This window comes from Trifolium pratense, linkage group LG3 (assembly GCF_020283565.1).
Source record: "Trifolium pratense cultivar HEN17-A07 linkage group LG3, ARS_RC_1.1, whole genome shotgun sequence".
Lineage (NCBI taxonomy): Eukaryota > Viridiplantae > Streptophyta > Magnoliopsida > Fabales > Fabaceae > Trifolium > Trifolium pratense.
Genome location: NC_060061.1, coordinates 18,254,031 through 18,274,669, shown reverse-complemented (window position 1 = coordinate 18,274,669; position 20,639 = coordinate 18,254,031). Strand labels below are relative to the sequence as shown.

Genomic DNA, 20,639 nt, shown 5'->3' with positions numbered 1-20,639 from the left:
GCATGAACTTGAAACAAAATAAAAAACTGCATTTTATTTTTGTTAAAAAAAGTAAAAGCTCAAAAACTTCATCGTTTCAACCATTTGATTTTCAATAACAAAAAAATATTAGACAAAACAAATTATTTAATACTCTTTTTTTTAAAAAATAAACGAATATAATGTAAGTGTTTGTCGTAGGACATCTCAATTAAAAAAAATGTAAAAATAACTAATCGTTAGTTGGTTCAGTGATGATTGACGCTGAATTTTGTAGAGATGACCGCGATTTGATCCCTCGCAACTGCGATCGGGAGGGGGTTGGAACCACTTGATGTCAGAACTGATCCCCGAACCAGATTAAACTGGTGATGAAAACAAAAGAAAAAAAAATATAAAAATATAATTTTGATACAAAAAGAGCGATTCAAGAACGAACTCGCAATAGATACAAGAGTTTCCATTACCCACTGTCCATCGTCTTTCCCTCAAAGTCAAGACAGATTCAAACGTCTAGCCACAGATACATATTTTGTCGTCATGCCTACAAATAGGGCATAATTTGAGTAATAAAAAGAGAGATGTGTGTGTATATGTAATATCGTAACGGATTAAAAATAAATGAGCCCCTTAGCCCTTGCGTCATTAGAGAAACCCCCCTTGCATTTCTCTGCCTAGAAAAACCTAAAGAAACAACTTCACCAATCACTCCCTTTAAAACCTCTATACTCCACTCCCCTATTTACTCATCATCTTCCATTACTACTTCTTCTCTTCATTGATCATAAAAACAAGCACTTTCATAAGCACTTGTGTAAGTAAAATGTACGTAGTTCTTGTTTGCTTTGTTTATTGCTGCTGATTTGTGTTTCATGCATCGATCCATGTTTTGTTCATGAGTATTTAATTATGGTTTGCTAGCTGTTTCTCTTCCATTTATTAATCTAGTGTGTGTTTTATTAAATCGATCTAATATTTTGCGATCTTTGATATATATCTAATCTAAATTTCATTTTAATAACTCAGATATCAATCGATCACCCTAATCAATAATCATCATGGTTTCGTCCAACAAACACTGGCCTAGCATGTTCAAGAGGCCCAATTATGAGAATTCGCAACATCGCGTCAACTCCTTTCTCACTGGTAAATATTACTCCTCCAATTTCGAATATAAATAAAAATTACTCAAAAAATTATGTATGTGGTCTAAAATTTGGGTCAAATACATTCATTTCTTTTGAATAGTTTTTTCAAACATTTGAGATCTGGGATTTTATAATTCTTTATTATTTTTTTAATTAATAAACTCAAATGCATGGTTGTAAGAATCAAACCGGTTACTTGATAAACTCAAAAATCGAATTCAAACCAATTATATTGGTGTGATTTTTTTTCTTCATCTTTTAATATTGAGTCTACATTGAACCAAACCAAACAAATATTTCACATCTATCATTGGTTTGGACTTTGGTTTCATATCGTTCAAAATTAATCACCAGATAAAAATTGAATAAACCATTATATTTTTGTTAATTATTATTATTACTATTATTATTATTATTATTACTTTTGGTGAAAACTACAAGAGAAAGTTTGGAGATTATAAAAAAAATGACTTTTGTATGCATAAGAAAAACTATTAGTAGATAATTTTCATGGAATCGCAAGTAGAAAAGCTGAAAGAGGAGTTTGACACTGATTTTGATGCTCAATATGCTAGTAAGATATTTGAGAAACTAGCAGGAAAAAAAAAATCTCATCATTTAAAGTAGTTTTTAAATAATCTATAACCAAAAAAAAAATCAGCCCCTGTCTCTTTTTGCAAAAAAAAAAAAAAAAAAAGGGCAATTGGGCGTACACAAATATCATAATACTCCTACTCCATACAATATAATTAGCATATTTTATTAATTGTGTAATTAAACTTTGTATGTTTGATTAGCATATAACAAATATTGTTTAGGTGTTCATAAGGAGGAGAGAACTTCACAACCACCAAGGCCAAGATGGACTCCAAGACCACAGCAAGTCCAAATTCTTGAAGATATCTTCAACTCAGGGATGATGAGTCCTCCAAAGGAAGAAATCAAGAAAATTCGTGAACGGTTACTAGAATATGGTCCAGTTGGTCATGTTAATGTTTTCTACTGGTTTCAAAATCGCAAAGCAAGGAAACTTAAACAAACAAAACCCAAAAATATGAATCCAAGAAAAAGAAAATCCAAAAAAACTCAAAATGCATCCTCATCATCTTCCCCTCATGCATCTTCCAATGAAATAGTGGTACCTAATAATATTGAATTACCTACTACTAATAATGAGGTGGTTAATTTGACTAATGATTCCCCTAATGATACAATCTTTGGAGACCAAAACCTAGGTATTGATGATTTTGACATTCCCATTGAAACTGATTTTTTACTATCTACACCCCCTTTGTTCTCTTTCCCTAGTGAGTTCTCTAATATGACTCAGCAGTTGCCTCAACAAAATGTTGATGTCAACCCTAATTTGCTTATTCATGAGATCTTCATGAACTGTGCAAATGGAATCCCAATGAATGAGCAGTATGATCAAGGGAATATCCAAGATCATGAAGCTGCAATGAATATCATGCAACAACAAGAAGAAGATCCACAACTGATGAGTTTATGTGTGACTTCAAATTTACTCAATGATGATGATATAGCTCTTCCTCCTCTTCCTCCCATTATCATTGATGCACCTGTTGTTGATCCATTCTCCATCACTCAATTTCAAGGTAACCCAACAATTTTTTTACTAACCCAACAATTTTTTTGTTAAATTTTACTTGCCTTCTGGTGGAACGCTAAATTACTAGGGGTTTAGATAGAGCTGTCAAAGCGGACTACCCATCCCTAAAACGGACCAGCCCAGATGAGCTTTGGTTTTTAATTGGACCGGGTCAAAAAATCTATATTTACTTTCGGACTTTTCCGGTCTAAGCTAAAAACCCTAAAAAATTTGGGCTACTACTTTAAGGTCTAATCTCTACAATTATTCGGATTTTACAGGCCAGTCCATACGAACTAGCCTATTTTGACAGCTCTAATGGCCCTTCTTAAAACCGGAGAGTTAATAAAAAAAACATCATTTTTTTACAAATATGAGACCATGCAAAAACTTAATAATTGAGTATAATTATGTTTTATTATCATTCAACGTGTGCATGGCTTCATTTCTTAGGTGTGACTTCAAATTCACTCAATGATGATTCAACTCTTCCTTCCATTGTCTTTGATGCACCTGATATTGATCCATTCTCCCTTACTCAATTTCAAGGTAATAATTAATATCAATTTTTTAACTAACTGAAACAATTTTTTGTCGAACTTTCCTTTCCTTCTGGTGCAACTCCAGATAGAGGGGTGGTTTAGGAGGCCTTCTTAAAATCGAATGGTTAAAAAAATAAATGTCATATTTTATAAATATGCGCATTACTAGGGGTTTAGGAGGCCTTCTTAAAACCGAATGGTTAAAAAAAGAAAGTCATTTTTTACAAATATGCTCCTTCTTGAGAGATGAATTAGTATCAATGGTGTGTGTATGTGTATTTCTCAGATGTTGGTGAGCCGGATCATTTTATGGCAAAATGTACTGTGAGTATTAACAATTATATAATTGACGTTGATGTGGGCCCCTTCAACATCCGTCAAATTTTTGGAGATGAAGCTATTCTTGTTGATTCCTCCGGCCAGCTTGTTCTCACCGACGAGTGGGGTGTAACTCTTGAGTCACTCCAACATGGTGGTTCTTATTTTCTGGTATGTATATTTTCTTATATATAATCTATGATTTGTTAATTACATTTTTTGTACTAAATATAAGAGTAAATTAGGTCAATACAAAAGTTTGACGTGTGTTGTCTAAAACTTGAATTAAATATAGAAAATATATCATTTTTTGTTAATCAAAGTTTCTTTTATATTTAAAACTAGAGGGGCTAAAAAAATTTCCAACACTTCAAAGTTCAAAATATTAAAATTTTGTCGAGTACTATGTGATAATTTTTACTCCCTTCATTTCAGAATGATTCATTTGTAAAAAATATTATCTCAAAATGAGTGACCTTTTTATTTTCAATACAATTTTTATTTGATTTTGTCATTCATTTAACACTCTTTTTAATGTATGAAATTTGTCATAAAATTTTCATTCTTTTAGAAAATCAAGACACAATTAGTGTGTAATCGTAACTAAAAATGACTAGAGACCAAATAATTATTTCTTTTAGTAGTATTATCTTATTTGTTTAATGCCATCTCATTTTTTATATTTATTTAATTTAAAATTTTAATTATTTATTGTTCCAAAAAAAATCAATTATTTATAGCACCAAAAAAGAATTAGGTACTAAATATTTTTCTTATAGATATCTTTTACTAGTGTGTATATATATATATATATATATATATATATATATATATATATATATATATATATATATATATATATATATATATATATATATAATTATGAATTTGATTGGTATGCGCTGTGCGATAAATATATTAAATATAATCTTCAGATCATTATATTAAAAATTACATATACTATATATTTATTGTGAATTTTTATTGTGTAAAATATTTTAATTTATCGTAGCGTGCAATGCATTAAAGTTAAATTTACTAAATTTATTATAGTATATATTACATAAACATATATTTTTGTCAGTTTTTTATGAGTAAGAAAAACATCTACATTTTAATGTTATTAAAACAATTCAATTTTTTTAGGTTTGATGAGGTGAAGCTTGTTTGAATGTTTGAGTGGGACAGCAAGAATATAGTGGAGGCTCAGCTCAGCAACATCTCTAGCTTGTTGATCCGTTTCTTATATGTAGTGATATTTGGAGTTCTGAATTATAAGGACTAGTAGAATTATTTTGGGTGTGGTTTCCTTTTACTCATTTGGTGGTCTATTGTCTGTGACTTTTTGTTTCTGATTTTGACATGTAAACTTGTTTTGTCTTGGTTTGAGTTTCATTTATTGAGTAGGGTTTTTATTCAATTATATATGCGTGTTTAAATAATTTTTATTTAAAATTGTGTTCAAGTAAATATTTCTCTCTTTGAATTATTTCTCAAAAAGTTCACCCTTAGTCCCTTAGTTTACATGCCATAGTTTAAAGAAATCTTATTAGTAGGTACTATTATTGGAGCACAACACATTTTAATATCAAATAGGTATCATTTCTCAAATAAGCACTCTCTCATAGTACCTAATAGAATTTGTGGGACCATTTATAAAGATGTAGAGTTATTGATCAGATGTAGAGTTATTTGTGGGACATGTTTAGTATTTTTAAGAGATGATGGGTGAAATGATACTAAAATTGAATAGGAAATAAAGCTAAGATAGGAATCATTCTTATTGAACTTAGATCAAATAGTTGCAATACAAAGAAAATTAGAGATGTGAAAAGAGAGTTTGGGAGAGAAGAATAACAACTTCACCAATCACATAACTCACAAAATACCCCTACTACCCTATTAATAGCAACTCATGTCTCCACATAGTCTCATTATTTGGGCTTAAGTTGACTAACTCCTATTTGGGCCTATCCAATATGGTGGGTTCATTACAATACCTTCCCCTTTAAAACCAACCTTGTCCTCAAGGTTGTAGCAATTGCTCACAACACTAATTTTACCCGGATCCCATTGCTTGAACTTGAAGGAGCCAATTGTTGTACTCATTTCCAAATGGTGACCAGGGTCCCATTGTTTGCAGTGGGCAAAAGAAATTAGAAACTGATTACAAATGGTCCAAATGGATGTCTTCACCACCTCAGTTAAGAAAATTTGAGAATTCAAACTATCAACTTCAAGAAGATCCATAATTTGAACATGGTAAAATTCAAGTGCATCATTCCATGATGATGACCGAAGCACTTTCTTATGCCTAATTCTTTCCATCATTTCAACTTCAACAACCTTGATGTCACAAATAATTTCCTCATTGTAAAGCATATTTGTGAACAGACAGGAAATCAATACAACATTGATCATATCATTACCAACTCCTCTAAAAGTGATCTTGTCCTCAAGATCAAATGCTATATTGACAATTAGCTTTGATGATATTCCAATGTGGAGCCAAGTTGCCTTCTCACACTCAACTTGATCAATAGTAGCATGACATTTTGAATGTAGATGTTGACTTTTAATTTTGATCAAGGATGGAACAACCGTGATAATGAACAAAGGAGTGGAATTTATAACTATGTGAATATTGTTACTCATGGAAAACATGTAGAGATTGAGTATAAAGACTAGAACATTAGTTCCATTTGAAGCTAGAAATGCTACATGTTTCATATTGGTGTCAGGCATACAAGTAAGGATGATTGGAGAGTTCTTAAGCATTAATGAAACAACACTAATACTAAGGTCTGGATGAAGTTGGCCAAGTAAGCCAAAATTCCAAGGCCTAATAATGACAAGCTTAACAAAGGAATCAACCTTTGTGAGTGTCATAACATAAACAACTGCTTCAAAATAAACAACCTTCACCATTGCCACATCAAAAATTTGGTTCAAATGAGAGCGTGAACTTGGAAAGGAAATAGTTGTTGGATGCATCCGATACAATATACCGAGGGAGTGATTTGGTTGCTTGAATGAGCTGAGAATGACAATGAAACTTTTAGCAAAACTCATTGCAACAGAAACCCCTGCTAGTAGCTTCTCATGAAGATATAACAACTCTTCCAATGTTTCACAAACATTATTTTCAAACAATAAAGCTTGAAAATAATCAAGAAAGTAATTAAGGGAATCCCAATCTTCCAAGTTAGGTTCCATAATATAACTTCCATGTCTAAGAGTACACAAAATCAAATCACAATTTCGGGGTGACAAGGCTATAGATATAAACCTTTTGTTGACAGTTTCGGGAATCCAAAGTGGACTGCATTTATGATGAAAACATAACCAAGTGTTTGCAATTGTCTCAAGAATCCACTCCTTAACAAGTAACAATCTCTCTTCCTTTAAAGGTTTGTATGGCTCCAAAAAGTGTGGCTTAGAATATTTGAGAAACAAACTAAGAGTGACACCCTCAATAAAATCATCGAATCGAATGAGGTGAAACTGCTCTCCAAATTTCACAGCAAGATATTGATGCCATGAGACAACTCCTCTAAGACTCATAAGCATGAAGGAAGAGACATATAGAGCACTCTCAAAGGAAGACAGAATGTACAATGACTTTTCTATTGCTTTCTCCATATGAGTCCATTTACTCAAATTTACTCCACCTTTTGCAACTGATCTTGTGCTCAATGAATTAAATTTTTCAATATCAAGTGGAAGACTATAAGAATAATTAGTTCCAACCTCTAACATGTGGTTTTTAGACCAATGCAAATAAACACTTAGGAACTGCCAAAAGAGGTCAACAAGATGTGTCCAACATAACAAGCTTGAGTCACCCATGTCTAAAGCTAAAACATGTCCCAAGTCATAACCAACATAAAGATGTGTTGAACTTTGATCTATGTTTATAGAATTTGTGAAACCATTAATCTCTAAAATTTTCAAGGTTTGGAGTATATGGTGAATCCATTGTTTTGTATCACTAGTAAGACACAACACCAAGCCAAATATGTTGAAACTATGTTGAACATACATAGAACTAGTGTGATACCAAGTAATCTGGTTTCTATGAGGCATAAAATCAAACAGCTTTTGTGCATTAAACAGCTTAGCAGAATTTCCGCCAGGGTCAAACGATTGAACGTGGTGTTGTGGTGGTGCTGTGGATATAGTGTTCAGAGCCGTCTTCATCGACAATGGTACCACGGGTGTAGGAGCAAATGTTGCGAACGCTAAGTGGGAATCGTAAACCAAATCTGGAATGAAAAAATTAAAACCGAAATAAACTCTTTGATCTAAATCCTTACCAATTGCATTGACAAGCTCCTTTTGTTCAGCAATAACCACCGGAACGGTGTCGGCAATCGCGGAGAATTTTCTCCCTTTTGTTATGAACTCATACGGTTGGAACTTGTTGTCGTCAAGCTTTGCTGTTGCAGAAAGATCCAGAACATCTTCAATTAAATCACTCGTCGGAGTTACCATTTCCACCGATAGACTCTGCTCAAGAGGAGAAGGGATATTGATCTGTTCGACGGGAGGAAGTAACTCATCTTGCGTTGGCATAATAACACTCAACGATTCTGAAATTGGCTTAGTGAGGACCTCGATCTGTTTTGCAGATGAACGAATTTCATCCTGAATCGGAAGATTGACATTGAATGGCTCAGAAGTAGGGATGTCTTTGGATGAGTTCGATGCACCATGGGAAGAGCTCGGCGAGCAGTTGTAGTGTTGAAGTAGAATCTCCAATTTGGAGAGGATTCTGTCGAAAGCAACATTGTTGCGAGCGTGCATTTTCTCCCATCGATCCCATGGATCCTTTTCGGCAATGTTCTTCAAGTACTCTGCCATGGTGAGAATGAAAGCACCAATGAAATGATACTAAAATTGAATAGGAAATAAAGCTAAGATAGGAATCATTCTTATTGAACTTAGATCAAATAGTTGCAATACAAAGAAAATTAGAGATGTGAAAAGAGAGTTTGGGAGAGAAGAATAACAACTTCACCAATCACATAACTCACAAAATACCCCTACTACCCTATTAATAGCAACTCATGTCTCCACATAGTCTCATTATTTGGGCTTAAGTTGACTAACTCCTATTTGGGCCTATCCAATATGGTGGGTTCATTACAATGGGTTGGAGAGATTGAGTGCTTATTAGATACTATTATTACAAAATTATAAATGAGTGATATGTACACTTGAGACCTACTTAAGTACTTAAAATTGAATTTCTGCATTGTGAATACTCTAAGAATATGTTTGGTTTAGTGGTAAAGTATGAAATAGGATGGAGTAGTGTGGCAATTAATTAGATTTTATTTTTAGATTTATAGAAAATGAATGACGTGGTCGGAATGGAACTCATTTCATTCAATCCTTCTATTTTTTTTCCTCCAATTTAAGGTGTATGAAATAGAATGAGCTTTTAAAATTAAAATATTATCCTTTAAAAAAAAATTAAAATATTATCTTTTTACCGCTATATCTTTGCTTTAATAGTATCGTTGTTTTCTTCCTCTCAAATAGATATCATTTCTCACGTTTCTTCAACGTCTTTGCAATTTTTTTACCGATAGCAGGGCACCTTATCAATATTCATATATACTTGTTATTCATGTTGTTTTCTTTTTTCTAATTATCTTCTATCTTTTTATTTTTGAAACTTTACTATTTTTTTTACGGATGAAACATGATCTTATTGTGAGGTGTTTCGGTTTTCCTTTTTGAAACTTTTGCTATGTTTATTTTTTTTCTTTGTGCATGCTCTATTTATTTTTATGGTAAAACTATCCAAACAATAAAATTAATTTTTGTTCCATTCGACTTCATTCCACTTCATACCATATTTATTTGATTTCACTTTGTTTTGTTCCATTAATCCAAACAAAACCTCACGATATGTTTGGTTCATGGTAAAAGGAGTGGAGGTGGTGGCAGAGCCAGAAAATAATATTGGGGTAGGCTACCAAAAAATTTGTAATATATATATAAATCAAATATGAAAATTATATTGCATAAAAAATGGTTAGTGAAATATATATTAAAAAAGTAGTTAACTAACAAAATATATCCGGTCAAAAAAAAAATTAACAACATACATTTTTTCAATTAATGAAGCCTTAAAATTGGTTACTTATTTTTTGGATAGTATATATGATATCCTGAGTTTTATTCTATTTTATTTTTTTGTTAAGTAGTCAAATGGCTAGATTATCACACATTTAAATGTGGAGAAATGTGAAATTCGGGGATTGAACCCCGGTCACTCAAATAATATCTTTGGTAGCTACCATTTGAGTTACACTTATGGGACGTATTTATAAAACCTTTTTATAAATAAATAAATAAAACCCTCAACATATTTTTCTAGATACATTTATTACTCTTTTTCTATAAATACATTCATTATTAACTTTTCATATACCAAAATAATAGTCACACATATTTCAAATAAATTTATTACTCCAACGATTTTACTTAATATCCACTCCATCCATCCGAGACATTTTATAAGCAAATTTTATGTATTTGGATTATAATAAGACTCAGATACATTAATTTTTCAATAAACCTAAAAATGTGAAATTTGCATATAAAATGTCACGGAGGAAGTATATTTTTGTAAAACAAATCCTATAATAAGGGATGGAGGGAGTTTTTCAAGAGTTTATTTTTTTTGTAAGCATTTGAAAAGAGAGATGTTTAATGTGTTTATATATGTAACGGATGAAAAATAAATATGGATCCCTCGAGTCAATCCAAAGAAACTCTTCACATTTCTTCCTCAAATCACAATTCCACCACCGCTTTTTCAATCACACACATCTTCACATTTTTTTCTCCACTTTGAAACCTTCACCTTCCCCTCCCTTTTTTACTCTCTTCAATTACATCATCATCTTCCATTATACAATTACTTCTACGCCTCCTCTTATAGTTGATCATACACCACTACGTGAAAAACAAGCACCAGTTTTCTAAACGAAATTAAGCACTAGTGTAAGTAAAACATGATTCTTGTTTTCTCATTATGTTCGTTTGTTTGTTTCTCCTTTCCTTTTACTATAGTTTATTGTTGCTGTTGTGTGTTTCATGCACCGATCCATGTTTTATTATGAATATTTAATTATTGATTACGATTTCCCTTCTATATATTAATCCAGTATGAATTTTATTAAATCGATTTATTATTTCTCAATTTATTGATCTAGTATAGATTTCATTTCAATAACTCAGATACGTTTCGATCAATCATCATGGGTTCGTCGAACAAACATTGGCCTAGCATGTTCAAGAAGTCCAACTATCACAATTCGCAGCATGGCATCAACTCCTCACTTTTATCCACTGGTAAATATAACTCCTCTAATTAATTTCAAATATAAATAAAAACTATATATTTTAAAAAAATTGATGTATTTGATCTAAAATTTGGATTAAATGCATTATATTTCTTTGAATAATTTTTGCATATATTTGAGACTTGGGATTATTATTATTTTATTTTATTTTTGGTCTAAACTATAAGAAAAAGCTTGGAGCTTATAAAAAGAAATTGATTTTGATACTCAATAAGTTAGACATTAATCTTTAGAGATTTTTAAGAAAAGCAGATATTGTTTTGTACATGTTTATCAGAATGAAAAACAATTTTTGTAATAAATTTTTTTTTTTTTCAAATAGTCTAGTGATTAGAAATTTCACTCTTATGGTGGATAAGTAGAGTGTGCGGGATTCGAACCTCTATCCTATGAAGCACGGACACCTCTATGATTAGGCGTGTCGCGGGGTCCGACACGCGTATGACACTCGTACGACACGTGCCGGATAGTAACTCATACGGTGTCGGAAAAAACTCAATTTTTCCTTTACTTTAACACTCTTTTGATATGTGCCCGACACTCGTATGACACTTGTTGGACAAGTGTCCCCAAAAAAAAAATCTTGACACATATCAGACATGTCTACAAGAGTTAAAGATGTGTCGAAACAACAATATTTTTTTTTTTGAACAAGATCGAAACAACAATATTGATCAATGAGGTATTGAAGACATTACATTTTGATTACAATATTTTTAGTTTTTTCGATCGTAGATGGATAAATAATGTTAAAATACTATCATCTTGTTTTAAAACTTTTTTAAAAAAATAACTTGCTCAAATTATATTTACATGTATATATTTTGATTCTAAATTTATATGTTTTACAAATATGTAGTGATGTCGGTGTCTGTGTCGCGGTGTCCGTGTTGGAATCTGTGCTTCATAGCCCTATTCCTATTTTCTTTTTAATGGCAAAATAATAATTTATAAAAAAGGACAAAAGTGCAATATAATATTTTGAATACAAGGGCTACCAGCAGTACACTCCACGAACAACAACAGCCAAAATAAACATATCTAACCTCCGACCACAAGAAGATCCAAAAACACCTCAAAAAGAGAGGCAAGGATCAACCCCCAAGAGGACAGACACAAAATGTCTCCAATCAACAAACCTCACGAAGACTCAGTTCCACACCCCACCAAACTTTATCGGTTCCAACAAAAAAATAGGGTATCCCCCCATTCATAAAAGGAACGGGGAATGTCAGAGTTTTTACCTAGAAACCATTTCCAAGGTAAAAGTTTCACCCTATCGACTAGACACTAAGCAGAAAAATTTCCTTCCCAAAACAAGACATCATTTCGATCGCGAGTTCCAATTAGTCCACAATAGCTTGCCAAATTAAAAGTCACCCCAATCTATTTTTTCTACTCAAACTCATATTCAGGAAAACCTCAAACAACCCTAGATTACCACAAGGGTACACCCACTCACGACACCAAACCACCAAAGAATAGCATATCAGAATAGTGATTTTCTAAGAAACTACTAGGAAAAAAACTGCGCGCAGTTTTTAAATTTTATTTTTTGAAATTTATTTTCTTAAAAAATAAATAACAAAAAATAAAACTCTTTTAACAAAAATGAAGGGTCTTTCAAAATAAAAATTCAGCCCCTATTCTCTACTCTTTTAACAAAACAAAAAAAGGCAAATATTGCCCAATAACAAATATTGTATAAATGGTTTTTGAACACAAAATATGAACACAAACATGACCAAAAAATACGGTCTGCACAAGTTTTTGAAATTTTTTAATGTTTCCTCCTGACCATACATATCCAATAATGTTATATAAACACAAATTTTAAACACAAAGCTGACAAATATACCATTTTATAATTTCTTAATCTGTTTCGGTACGCGTGAACAAACTCAATTTGTCTGTCAAATATGTGTTTGAAAAACTGTGTTGAAATAACACAACTTTTACATATCTGACGGTCACATAGCAAAGACGATGTCCATACTTTGTCTCATTCTTTTTTATGTTAAAATAACCAACTCTCTATTTTTTAGGTTGTCATGGTGATGAAAGAACTCCAGAACCAAAGCCAAGATGGAATCCAAAACCAGAGCAAATCAGAGTTCTGGAAGCTATCTTCAACTCAGGGATGATGAACCCTCCAAGGGATGACATTAAGAAAATACGGGAACAATTACAAGAGTATGGCCCAATTGGTGAAGCTAATGTTTTCTACTGGTTCCAAAACCGCAAATCAAGGAGCAAGAACAAGCATAGGAATTTTGCAAAAAGAAAAAACAAAAACTCTGTACCTCCTAATAATAATTCCATAATCTCAGCTCAAACCATCTCAAATGACAATGTCTCTGGGAACCAAAACCTAGCTACTGATTATTTTCACACTCCCATTGAAACTAATTTTCAACTATCTACACCACCTTTATTCTCTTTCCCCAATCAGTTCTCTAATATGACTCAGCAGTTGCCTCAACAAAATGTTGATGTCCCTAATTTGCTTAATCATGAGATCTTAATCCCAATGAATGAGAAGTATGATCAAGGGAATATCCAAGATCATGAAGCTACAATGAATATCATGCAACAACTACAAGAAGATCCACAACTGATCAGTTTAGGTGTGACTTCAAATTCACTCAATGATGATTCAACTCTTCCTCCTCTTCCACCAATTGTTGATGCACCTTTTACCGATCCATTCTCCATTACTCAACTTCAAGGTAATCGATATCAATTTTTTTTCCAACTGAAACAATTTTTTTTGTCGAACTTTACTTTCCTTTTGGTCGAACTTCAGATTACTATGGGGTTTAGGAGAGGCCTTCTTGAAATTGAATGGTTGAAAAAAGAAACTTCCTTTTTTACAAATGCCTTCTTGAGTATAATTATGTTTTATTATCATTCAACGTGCGCATGGCTTCAATGGTGTGTGTGTGTGTTTGTCAGGTGTTGGTGAGGCAGATGATTTTTCGAAAAAATGCATTGTGAGTATTAACAACCAGATATTCAAGGTTGACGTTGGGCCCTTTAACATCTGTCAAAATTTTGGAAATCAGGCGGTTCTTGTTGACTCCTCCGGCCAAACTATTCTCACCGATGAGTGGGGTATGACGCTTGACTCACTTCAACATGGTGCTTCTTATTACCTGGTATGTACATTTTCTTATAACCTATGCTTTGTTAATTACTCTTTCCCGTACTAAGAGTAATGCTAGCATCACACCTTTTATCACACTCCTCTAACACACTCTAATCATAATTTGCCAATACATCCACTTTTTAAATTCTTGAACTTGTTACCAGTTTGCTTTTTGAAGCATTTTATTATTATTATTATTATTTTGGTATTACCTTTTCATCTTCTTTATCAAGTGCCGTGATCGTCTCTAGAATTTATTTTGAATCATAATTGAATGTTCATACTTCAGACGAAGCAAAGAAAAGCGAAAAAGTAGAGGAGATTGACGGTGAAAAAAAAAAGTCATGGGAGAAAAAAGACAGGAAAAAAAATGAAAAAAAAATGTGTCATTTTTTTAACACTTGTTCAGCCGGTTAACAGGTTAACAAATAAAAAAAAGTGAATGATGTGGGTAATTATAGGTGGTACGTGTTAAAAGAGTGTGTTAGAAGGTGTGACCCTAACATTATTCCCGCTACTAAATTTAAGAGAAAAATTGTGTCAACAAAATTTAACGTGGTTTACCAAATGTTAGATGGTTCAATGGTGATTGACGCTGAACTTGGTAGAGAGGACCACGGTTCGATCCCTCGTAACTGTTTGGGAGGGGATTGAAACAACTTAATATTAGAACTTACCCCGAACTCTGGACTACTAGGACCCCTTGCCCTAGGAATCAGAGGGTGAAAACCAAAAAAAAAAAAATATATATTGTGTTTTGTCTTGAATTAAATATATTAATTTTTGTTAATCAAACTTTCTTTTATATTTAAAATTGGAGGGGTAATTAATTTATTTTTTTCCAACACTTCAAAATATTAGAATTTTGTTGAGTATTCCCTCCAGACTTATATATAATAAACATTTCATTTTTTAGATTCATATTATAGAATGATGTATTTAGACTATATGATATTTGTTACTCCTTTCATTCTAGAATGATATCCTTTGTAATAAAAATACTATCTTTTTAGTGACCTTTTGATTTTCAATGCAATTTTTTATTGTTTGATAGTGTTAAATAGTTTGTTTTTTTTTGGTACAATAGTGTTAAATAGTTTATCATAGCGTATAATAAAATTAAATTTACTAAATTTATATATTGCATAAACATGTATTTTTTTCATATTTTTTAATGTTATAAAAAATAATTCAATTTTTTCAGGTTTGAGGAGGTGAAGCTAATCCAGCAAACATGCCGCCCAATTTGAGTGGGGAGGCGCAAAATAAGAAATTCTGTAAAGTTTTAATAATGGAACAAAGGATTATTATATCTTGGAGATGGGAATTGAAAAGATTGAAGATAGCACTGTGTTTGCTTTACAAATGGTATTGGGACCTTGGATACTATTTTGACAAATAAATGTTATCTTATTTTTGGTCCTGTCTTCTTCTCTCTTTTTCTTTTTTTTTTTTATAAAAATAAACTCATCATTTCATTATATAATGAATTTTCAATATAAGGAGGTATGAATTCATGAATACAATGACTAGATTAATAAATGGTTTGTCTTGTCTATGTGAGCTTAGCTTAGTTGGTAGGAAGATCGCACTATATTTGCAGGAGCCCGGGTTTTAACCCGGGACACTTCATTGATTCACTTTAAGCTGATTTTTCTAGCCACTAAACTATTTCACAAAAAAATAATAATGAATGGTCTGCTTTTGCAAACATATGAACAAATTATATTCACCTGTCGCTTGATAGATTTTACCTCAAAGTTCAAAGTCATTTGATGTTTTTTATAATATAACTAAATTCAAACACGTGGTTTTTTAACTTATGAATTGCATCCGTTGTGTTCTTTAAGTCGGATTTTCAAGATGACATTTTTAAAACCTCTTTGACTCGATTGCTTGATACTTTGATAGCACCTAGTAATGCTACCGCTTCTCCTTCTATGACAGCACATCTACTATTTATTTTTTCTTTCAATCAAAAAACTTCTTATTCTAGTATCTATTGTTAGGTTAACCTCCAAGAGGCCATCAAGCTTGACCAATAACCTCCAACACAACACCACTTACCTAATAGTGAAAGGTTAAACTTCTGCACCATTCGACCTCTCTCTTCTTATCGATACAAATTTTATCCCATATAACCGGTTAATTTTCCTATATTTCTCACTCTCACTTCAAAGAAAGGCTTTAAATATAGACTCAATTAAATAAATTATACTACATGTCAGAGCCTTGAAGAAGGAAAGAAAATAAACCTGAATTAAAGACAAGATTGATTGAACTCATTGAAGCAAAGTACTAATCGGTCACCCATCAATAGATTACGACTTTTCTAATTAGACAATTTACTTCTTCAATTAAATAATATTTTGTATTATTGAACTTGTTTTTGATTAATTCTTATGGTGTCACTTGTACTTATGCATTGATCTGTCGTTACTCAGGTATAATTTCTAATTTATCGGATATCAAGATTTACGCTCTAAATGTTATTTTAGATATATTATTCGGGGTGTTATAAGTGTTCTAATGCATGCACATTTTTTAGAGTTCTTATAATATAGGCAATCATAAATAAAATGCATCTTGTTGGTAAAAAAAAAAATTCATCACCAGTTTAATCTGGTTCGGAGATTAGTTATGGCATCAAGTGATTTCATCATCTTCTGATCGCAGTTGTGGGAGATCGAATTGTGGCTCTCCCTACTAAATTCAACGTCAATAACAACTGAACCAATTAACGATTGATGTACCATCGTAATTTGATTATATGCAACTGAAGACAAGTTTTGCACTATGCATATCAATTACTCACTCCGGTCATAAATATAAGAGAAAATTTATTTTTTAGATTTATTGAGATTGAGAATCTAATGTATCTGATTCTTAATATGGTTTAGGACCGGAGGGAGTAATTGATATGCATAGTGCAAAACTTGTCTTCAATTGCATATAATCAAATTATGATGGTACGTACAACAATTGGAGAAATTCTTAGGTGAGTCCTCACCTAAACATTAATTATTAGACACAACCAATCATATAATTATAAATAATTAATTTATTAAATAATTACTAGTAATTAATGAAATAGGCATTAAAATCAAATCTCTTTTTTTTTTTTGGTACATCAAATCTCTTCTCTAAAAATAAGGAAAAAAAACATGTGCATTATATAATTATTTTTCCAATCCCTCATATTTTTCTTTCCAGCTCAATTTTTTATTTTTCGTTTATTTCTTTTTTTTTATTTGATATTTTTCGTTTATTTCTTTTGGTTTGTTTAAATATTTTTCGTTTATTTTTTTTTTTGACGAAAATGTTTTCGTTTATTTCTTGTTCCAATTATTTATTTTTTTTTAGAAATTGTTCCAATCATGTTATTTTGCACTATTTCATTATATTTTAAGTTTACCTAGATGAAGAATGATTTAATTGACAAAATAAGTTATTGATTATAAGTTAGTCCAACCATTAATTTTACTAAACAATATAAATTGAATTAGCAAGCTTATTGACTATAAACTACCTTATAATTTATTTGTTATGAACTCATTGATAAACTTTTTTTTTGAACTCGTTGATAAATTTGTTTATCAACTATCCACTATTTCATTTTTACAAAACAAAACCATAATAGTTTGCCGTATGTAAATTTCCCAAAAAAATAGAGAAAAAATAATTGAAACAAATAAATAAATAAATAAATAAATAAATAAATAAAATTAAAAAAGAGAGCTTAGTTAGAAACAAAAAAATTTGAGTGATTAGAATTTTTTTTATTTATAAAGTGCACATGTTTTTTTTCTTTCCTTATTGATAAAGATTTGGTTTTAATTACTACTCTATTAATTAGTTGTAATTATTTCATAAATTAATTATTAATTATTTGTAATTATATGATTGGTTGTGCCTAATCATTAATGCTTAGGTGATGACTCACCTAAGAATTTCTCCAACAGTTGTTAGTTGGTTCAGTGGTGATTGACGTTGAATTTTGGAGTAAATTTAATTTCTAAATTTAATTATAAAAACAATTAATCTGTAAACTAATTATAAAAAAATACCTTCAATATAAATTTAAAAAAATAAAATAAAATAAAATACACGTTGGAGTTGTTATGAAATGGCAAATCACAATGTGAAATTAAAGTTAAGTTAGTTTTTTATTTAGCATATTATAGCATCACGCACGCACCACAAAATCAATACAAAAATAAGTTAGTTTCTCTGTTTTGTTCTCCCTCATCGATAGATAATCATCAAATGGGGGCATATAGAGCCGATGACGATTACGATTATCTATTCAAGGTTGTTTTGATCGGTGATTCTGGTGTTGGTAAATCAAATCTTCTTTCTAGATTTACAAAAAATGAATTCAGTCTCGAATCTAAATCTACCATTGGTGTTGAATTTGCTACCAGAAGCATTCGTGTTGATGATAAGGTTGTTAAGGCTCAGATTTGGGATACTGCTGGTCAAGAAAGGTATTTTTTTTTTTTTTGCATTTAGGAAATGATGAATCGATAGTATAAATTCTGTTCTATTTTATAATTGTTTTTCAATTTTCTATGCATAATAAGATTAGCCATTGTTTCTATTGTTATATAATTATTAAATTAATCGATTATCTATATTGTTATTGAACATTCATTCCTAGAGAAGAAAATTGTTGGGAGAGATATGTTATATGACATAACATTATTGCGTCATTTGATCAATGTAGCCGGCCCTAGTTTGTGGAATAAGACTTTATTGTTGTTGTTGTTGTTGTAGTATTATTAGTTATTACTAAACATGAATTTGGAGGAAAGTGTTTAACCCCGTAAATTTTGTGGTTGAGTTAGGCCTAATGTGCTACAATACGAATTACTAATATATTTTCTATGCTGTTTTTCGGTGTTAAATGTCATCATGATTCCATTTTAATTTTCTTATGATGCTTGTTTAGCTGTTAGGTACCATCCAGTGCATTCGAAAAACATGTTTCCTTTCCAAAATGATGCATTTCCTTTTTACAAAGGAGAACATGTTACATTCTGTATTTCTTTATGCAATGAAGTTGAAACTCATGACTGCTTGCCGAAGTTTATAATTATAGCATGATGGCTGTAAAGTTTCTGGTAATTTGATAGAGGAAATTGGGATGTGTCAATATAGTAAATACTAGTAATGTTGTAAACAAACTAGTTACCAAAAAGTTCTATAACATAGTCACTACAAAGGTAGCTTCCAATTGCACTCTGTGCCACTAGTATTCGTTCTTCTTGCTAGTTTAACTGTATTGTTTAATTTGTGATTTTATTGTGTTAATAGGACTTATCTATTAGAGCTTCCTATCGTGGTAGCGTCATTTTTCAAGGATCTAATGCCTTTTACAATGCTGTTTATTTTTTTCCGAAACTAAACCTGCAACGGATCTTTTTTTGTCTGCTTTAGTACAACTAAGTTAAAATCTTTGAGCCATTAATGTCTTCTTTCTTATTAACTGATATCTTTTCAAGGACATTGGTCTTGTCTCCTAGGTCTTGGAGACTAGAAAACTAGAAATATAAGAACAAAGATAAACCCAATGATTAATACTTAAGGAAGGATAAGCATAAGGGAGAATACTCGAGAAGGTATAAACAAAACTAAAAAGACTAAAAGTTATTATTCCATTTCAGGTAGTTACATTGGTTATTTGATATCATTTAACTTCATAATCCTAATTAGGCTGTCCAATTACTAAAATGGCGAGAATAATGTGAATGTAATTTAGTGATTATTTTTCTAGATTCCATGTTACTAATCATCTACTTTAATGTATTTTATCAATTTTTCATGTTACATGTTAATCTTAGTTTGTTTTTCTTTACTAAAGGTACCGAGCAATTACTAGTGCTTATTATCGCGGAGCTGTTGGCGCTTTGCTAGTTTATGATGTTACCAGGCATGTTACATTTGAAAATGTGGAGAGATGGCTAAAAGAGCTGAGAGATCATACAGATGCCAACATTGTTGTGATGCTTGTAGGCAACAAAGCAGATCTGCGTCATTTACGAGCAGTTTCGACCGAAGATTCTACAGCTTTTGCAGAACGTGAGAATACATTTTTCATGGAAACATCTGCCCTTGAGTCCTTGAACGTTGAAAGTGCCTTCACAGAAGTGTTGACGCAGATCTATCGTGTTGTAAGCAAGAAGGCCCTTGAGATTGGTGATGATCCAGCTGCTTTACCTAAAGGACAGACTATTAATGTTGGGTCCCGTGATGATGTATCAGCTGTGAAGAAATCTGGATGTTGTTCTGCTTAAGAATGTTGTAAAAGTCTCTGTATTTTTACCCTGAAAATGATGTCATGTTTATACCATGTAGAGATTGAACTGACAGCATGAAGATGGATTGTTTAGAGAGTTCTGTTCAATATTAGCCAAATGTTTAGGAAACATACACATTTATTTTAAGTAATTTATATTTTTGGCATTGTAAGATATTCATTCATTCATCTAATTTCAAAATTTTCATTTCTGA

At 31.4% G+C, this 20,639-nt stretch overlaps 3 protein-coding genes across 3 annotated transcripts; all 3 read left to right on the top strand.

Annotated features, from left to right (window-relative positions):
* The first annotated feature begins 1,037 nt into the window (after window positions 1–1,037).
* LOC123914706 (WUSCHEL-related homeobox 8-like) lies at window positions 1,038–4,748 on the top strand. Its single transcript, XM_045965889.1, has 5 exons — window positions 1,038–1,125; window positions 1,946–2,743; window positions 3,190–3,285; window positions 3,565–3,767; window positions 4,743–4,748. The coding sequence occupies exons 1-5, from the start codon at window positions 1,038–1,040 to the stop codon at window positions 4,746–4,748; spliced, it is 1,191 nt and encodes a 396-aa protein (XP_045821845.1).
* Window positions 4,749–10,873: 6,125 nt separating this feature from the next.
* LOC123914705 (WUSCHEL-related homeobox 9-like) lies at window positions 10,874–14,442 on the top strand. Its single transcript, XM_045965888.1, has 4 exons — window positions 10,874–10,967; window positions 13,024–13,707; window positions 13,934–14,136; window positions 14,416–14,442. Exons 1-4 carry the CDS (start codon window positions 10,874–10,876, stop codon window positions 14,440–14,442), a joined length of 1,008 nt encoding a protein of 335 aa, XP_045821844.1.
* A 3,831-nt stretch (window positions 14,443–18,273) lies between these two features.
* Window positions 18,274–20,639, top strand: LOC123918482 (ras-related protein RABA1f-like). The gene is made up of 2 exons (XM_045970545.1): window positions 18,274–18,613; window positions 19,990–20,639. Exons 1-2 carry the CDS (start codon window positions 18,393–18,395, stop codon window positions 20,420–20,422), a joined length of 654 nt encoding a protein of 217 aa, XP_045826501.1. The 5' UTR covers window positions 18,274–18,392; the 3' UTR covers window positions 20,423–20,639.

Coding starts and splice junctions, on each gene's coding strand:
- LOC123914705 (XM_045965888.1), top strand. CDS start 10,874: ATGGGTTCGTCGAACAAACATTGGCCTAGCATGTTCAAGAAGTCCAAC. Junction 10,968..13,023: donor CTCCTCACTTTTATCCACTG/GTAAATATAACT, acceptor TCTATTTTTTAG/GTTGTCATGGTGATGAAAGA. Junction 13,708..13,933: donor CTCCATTACTCAACTTCAAG/GTAATCGATATC, acceptor TGTGTTTGTCAG/GTGTTGGTGAGGCAGATGAT.
- LOC123918482 (XM_045970545.1), top strand. CDS start 18,393: ATGGGGGCATATAGAGCCGATGACGATTACGATTATCTATTCAAGGTT. Junction 18,614..19,989: donor GATACTGCTGGTCAAGAAAG/GTATTTTTTTTT, acceptor TCTTTACTAAAG/GTACCGAGCAATTACTAGTG.
- LOC123914706 (XM_045965889.1), top strand. CDS start 1,038: ATGGTTTCGTCCAACAAACACTGGCCTAGCATGTTCAAGAGGCCCAAT. Junction 1,126..1,945: donor CGTCAACTCCTTTCTCACTG/GTAAATATTACT, acceptor AATATTGTTTAG/GTGTTCATAAGGAGGAGAGA. Junction 3,286..3,564: donor CTCCCTTACTCAATTTCAAG/GTAATAATTAAT, acceptor TGTATTTCTCAG/ATGTTGGTGAGCCGGATCAT.